This window comes from Cryptotermes secundus, unplaced genomic scaffold (assembly GCF_002891405.2).
Source record: "Cryptotermes secundus unplaced genomic scaffold, Csec_1.0 scaffold1258, whole genome shotgun sequence".
In the NCBI taxonomy this organism is placed as follows: domain Eukaryota; kingdom Metazoa; phylum Arthropoda; class Insecta; order Blattodea; family Kalotermitidae; genus Cryptotermes; species Cryptotermes secundus.
Window position 1 is genome coordinate 467,201 of NW_019723324.1, and position 5,796 is coordinate 472,996.

Below are 5,796 nucleotides of genomic sequence, written 5' to 3' on the forward strand. Positions count from 1 at the left end.
GAACGTTGCTGCAAGACAGGCATATGTAACGACGACTTAGCGCTCTTAAACGCGTGTGTCATTAAATACAGTCCTCCTGACAACAGGCCAGTGAAAAATCTAACAATCTACAGCAAAACCATCAATTATTATGGGCGTTATAACATACGTGTGCAGCTGGACGAAACATACACGTCGAACCCCCCCAGACGATTTAAATCCCTGACGAAACATACACGACGAACCACGGCAACGGGTTAATAACAAGGAAATGTTATTTGACAGACTTCATTGGGCAAAAGAAGTACACACTACAGTTCACTTAATTTGAATCATTAAAATCTATTAAAATTTGAATGATGCCCCTTGTGAGGTGTAATAAGAATTTAACAAAATTTAAAAGAAATATTGATACTAGGTGGTTCAAATATGAGCGGGACTGATTTTTCTTGTAAACAAGATGCACTGCACAGCAGCTGTGTGACCTTGAGAGAGTGAAGCCACAACCTCCACCCTCTAGAACCTCTTCAGTCCTGTCTGGAAGTTGCTAGAGTGATGAGTGAACAGAAGGTACAGTGGAGCATGGAAGAACGCATTGTGATCAAATTCCTCATTGGAGAAAACGTCCTGTCCACTGAAATTCACCACAGACTCCAACAACAGTGTGGGGAAGGGTGTCTCTCACGGACCCGTGTGTTTGAGTGGTGTAAGTGCTTCAGAGAGGGCAGAGAGCGCGTGGAGAATGAACCGCATGATCGTCGGCCGCGAACATCCGTCACCAAGCCAAACATTAATCGTGCAGATGCACTTATTCATGAGAATAGGCGCATCACTATCAAGGAACTTGGAGCAATGCTGTCCACCAGTGTTGGTAGTGTAGAAGACATCATGAAATACCACCTGCACAGTGGTTACCACACACTTTGACGGACATGAACAAAATGGTGCGCATGCAAGTTGCCAGTCATCTCCTACAGCAGTTTGAAGATGAAGGTGATGCATTTTTGAAGTCTATAGTGACCACCGATGAAACATGGGTGCACTACTTCATTCCCGAGTCCCAGCAATCATCACACGAGTGGCGGCATACCAGTTCTCCCAAACCTAAGAGAGCGTGGAGGAGCCATTCGGCAGGAAAAGTGATAGCAGCGTTCTTCTGGGACCGGCAGGGGGTTATCCATGTAGACTTTCTGACAGATGCCAGAACAGTCAATGCAGCTTATTACTTAGACCTCTTGGCAAAAGGCATGATGGAAAAGATCCGATCCAAGCAGAAGAGAGGTGGAAAGCGGGTAGCCTTCCTTCAAGACAATGCACGCCCTCCTACGGCCTAAACAACAATGGAAACCCTCCGGAAATTGAAATGGAACCTTCTGAAACATCCACTGTACAGTCCCGATTTGGCACCAAGTGATTTCTACCTGTTTGGAAGGCTTGCAAGGCATGCGGTTTGTGGACAATGACGCTGTCATCCAGAATGTTCGGGAGTGGATATGCCACCGACCACAAAACTTTTTTGAAAAGGGCATCAGGATGCTTCCAGAACGTTGGAAAAAATGTGTTGACTCCGGAGGGGAGTTCGTTGAAGACTGACATGTGAAAGTAAGTGTTTGTCAATTTTGGTTAAAAAAAAAAATGTCAATTTTGGTTAAAAAAAAAAAATCAGTCCCGGTCATGTTTGAACCACCTTGTAGATTTGATTGATTTAAATTAAGTGAACTACAGTGTGTGCTATTTTAGCACATACCAATTGACTACAAGTATGATGTTTTAAATCATGAAGCGTGCAGTCACATATGTGAGGAATGGTCCATATTAGTGCAGTGTAGCAGCTTCAGCATAGTAAGACACCAGAAGATGGCCATTTAGGGCTGACACATTTTGTGTCTAAAGTGTAAGAAAGAAGGAACAATTTGTTACATTGTTGATGGACTGTAGTACAACCAACACCATGTTCATAATTGATGACTTGCTAACAGTAATTTACATGTAACGTTTAGATACGTTTATGATCTGTCTTCATACCAAATTTCACATGCCTATCTCCAGTGGTTTATTAGTTATCATCAAACCAAAATGTATGGAAATTTCTTGTGCAGAAACCAGATGTTGTATTTTAGCGTCCTGTTTCACTGATCTTCAGCCATGATATGTAAGCAATGTCCATCTTTTAGTGCACTCAATTTTACTTGTTACTTCACAACATGTTTCGGCACTACAGTGCCATCATCAGGTGCTCTATTTACATCAGTCTATTTCATTGCCTGCCATTACGTCATTGTAAAATTTAAAAAGTATTTAAAAATGTTCGTCAGTTATGATGAATATATATACTAAAAACTTGTTAAGATTATTTATCTTATCTGTCCCAATTCTAACACCACGCATAGTTTCACCACTATGGGAGTCGTTGCTCTTATTCTCAGGGTATATCGTGTCTCGTATTGCGTGTTCCGTTTTGTTGCGTGTGTAGTTGTACCCTGAGAATAAGAGGAACGACTCCCATAGTGGTGAAACTATGCGTGGTGTTAGAATTGGGACAGATAAGATAAATAATCTTAACAAGTTTTTAGTATATATATTCATCATAACTGACGAACATTTTTAAATACTTTTTAAATTTTACAATGACGTAATGGCAGGCAATGAAATAGACTGATGTAAATAGAGCACCTGATGATGGCACTGTAGTGCCGAAACATGTTGTGAAGTAACAAGTAAAATTGAGTGCACTAAAAGACGGACATTGCTTACATATCATGAACAGAAACCAGATAGTTACACGTATTTTATATTATACAAAAATGTTACTCTAACAAAAGTAGCATATTTATTGAATATATATCTATTTTGTCAGGATCCTGAATTAAGCACTGCTACTGTACTCCAGCTTTGCAGGTTCACACATCTGATATATTAATAATTGCAAGACATTTTAAAGTATGATGTTTGGGTGGCTTCTGAAAATTTGTTATTTAGTTTATGAAAATTTAAAGGGGGATATGTGCAGGTATGCAGATTGGCATGGTGATCTTTAAGCCCCCTCCCCCCCCCCCTCTTTCTTTAGCTTATGAGAGGAAATAGGCCAAAGAAACTTGTACCTGACAATGTAATTGGTAATGACGAAGATTCAGGAGAAGTGACTGTAATAAATGTTGCATGCTGTATTTCTGTTAAAACCATTTGGAGATAAATAGTAATTAACTCCAAACTGTCCAGTATCAAAGCATCTGAAATTCAAATGCAGCTGTCATAAATTTTGAAGAAAATTAATGATTTTATAAGGTTACTTCAGAAACAAAATTGATACACATATATATTCAGCCAGCATATGGTAGTTCTCCTCTCTACCACTAGCAACTCTGTTGTCCTCTCTCACAAAGGCTCCATTACACTTGTAGTGATGTTTGATTACAGTAGAGGTTACTTGAATCTGTGACAGTGTTTTTAGTATATCTGAAACCTTTGACGTGATTATCTTCTTTGTTTGTTACGAACTCTCCTATGCCAGAACGATAGCAAAAATGCACTGTCTTATTTTCTAAATGGAAAGAAGAAAGACTGGAAAAGGTTGAAAATCATATGAAAATTGGGTTCTTAAGAGTTTTCCTTATGCAACAACAGATTTTTGTAACCAGCCAATTCCCTACACATGCCAGATAATGGGGAGTTTACTGTATTTTGAACTGCCTCTTTCATGCTTTCCGGAATCATTTGGAATTTTATTTTCATTGCTTCTAGGACCAAATACATGAGCAAAAAAATGCAGAAACTTAAGGCAGAGGCTGAGAGTAAGAAAGAACAACGATTAAAGCTTGAGAAGTGGACCAAGTATGTGATTGATGGTGTACATCAGGAACAAGATTGTAGAAGTGAACGTAGATCCATTCCAGTACCAATCTTGGGTCAGCAGAATGAGGTTGATATTTATGTTGCTTTCATTCTAGAATAAGAATAGCAGTTGTGTTTAAAGTATGCCCTCTAGATGTAATTAATTTTCTGATGGCTTTCAGTGCTGTTTACAGCATGTAATACAGTAAACCATCATCATAATGGATTTTGGATATAACAGACAAAATCTTGCTGTGTACAGTTATGAATTTTTAGATACGCCGAGACACCAAGAAGGTTTTGTAATTGGAAAACTATTTAAAATAAAAGAGAACCCCCAGTGTAAAAACCTTTATGTATTCAAATTGTGTGTTTCTGTGCTTATTGTGTGTGTTGGCTTCATGTCCTCTGGTGTACTTCTGTGAATATGCTTTCAGTTAGTTGTATCAGATATCAGCGATAACGGACACCGTGCGTCCCTCCTATTAGTCCATTACAATGCAGGTTTAGTGTACTTGTTAATTCTGAGGTCCGCAGTCTTTATATGGTGCATCCTGTTGCATATTTGCAAACTATTCTATTATGCTTGTTCCATCTAACGCAACTCAAAGATTCACTCTAGAATTGTTCAATTCATGTATCTATATACCGTGTTTTTAATATTTTACAATTTTAATAAATATGTAATATTGACAAATGCCAGTATTGTCATCCACCAGAAATCATAAATGTGGGCCCATGTAAGAAGTAAGATGGTTTGCAATTCAAAAGAGCATTTGTTAAATAGTTGTATTCACCTGATGATGACCCAAAATGGTCGAAACATGTTATGATATTAATAAAACAAATGGAATAGTATACATTCTTTGAGTTGCGTTAGACGGAACAAGCATAGTAGAATAGTGTGGGATCTGCAGTTGTTTATTTGAAACTGTTTGTCCAATGGATAGAGATAATTAGTGTCACTAATGTCTTTTGAGTTAAATTCTCTGGTCTTATTCAAACATTGCATATAGATCTTGTTATAATGTGTTTTTGTTCTAGCACCCTTTACCTGAGAAAACAGAACTAGAAACATGGCTTGTCGAGGAGATGGATCACTGTTTGTCCAAAGCGTGGTTGTCGGGCTCAGAAGATACTTTCACACAGCTCTTACACCTCATTCTCTCTGAAAATGTTTCTGTTGATTATCAGGTATATATTTGCAGAACTCTGGGTCATAGTTTTGTGTAATACAGTAAACCCTTGCTTATCCTGTCACAGTTAATCTGGATATTGGATATTCTGGATTTAAATATGAAAAATGAAAAGTACTGTTCACAGCTGAGTACATAACTTTAAAAGATGTATGGTATTTAGGAAAGCAGATGAGTCACTTAACTATTCAGACAAAACATCAACAGTTTCTTCAAACCTCCATTATTACATTAAAAAACAAGGACAAATCAATGAATAAATGCATTTTCTTTTCATAGTTTTTAAATAAGGGCTCATACAATGATATTTTGTTATTTATTTTTTATCAGCACTATTTATATCAGAAACAGTGTGAAGGATGTGAAGACGCTTCCTGGGGCAGACATTGACTCTGACCACAACTTGCTGGTTGCCAAGTTCCGAACCAGGTTGAAGAAAATTATAGGATTTCGAAAGCGCAGACCCAGATGGGATTTGGAGAAGTTATATGCTCAAAGACAAAGCGTGCAAGAGACTCTAGAAGAGAAACTCGGTGCAATTGAAGGTGAAAGCGGAAATGCTGAAGCGCAGTGGAACGATATAAAAGAATGCATGTTAGATACTATCAGTGATTTGGTAGGTAAAGTTGGGAAGATAGCAAGAAAACCATGGGTTACACAGGAGATGATGAGTAAAATGGAGGAGCGAAGAAAATGGAAGAATGTCAACAATGAAGAAGGCAGGAGGAAATACAGGAGACTGAGGAATGAATTGAAAAGAGCCACGGACAGGGCCAAAAAGGAAAGGAAT

General features: G+C 38.2%; 1 protein-coding gene across 5 annotated transcripts in view; it reads left to right on the forward strand.

The window, feature by feature from the left end:
* Positions 1-5,796, forward strand: part of LOC111861868 (3'-5' RNA helicase YTHDC2) — a 95,600-nt gene that overhangs the window by 29,870 nt on the left and 59,934 nt on the right. For all 5 annotated transcript variants that reach the window (XM_023846796.2, XM_023846792.2, XM_023846795.2 and 2 more), the window contains exons 9-10: positions 3,721-3,898; positions 4,855-5,004. In XM_023846796.2, coding sequence (XP_023702564.1) covers positions 3,721-3,898; positions 4,855-5,004 — 328 coding nt within the window. The remainder of the gene's footprint in view (positions 1-3,720; positions 3,899-4,854; positions 5,005-5,796) is intronic.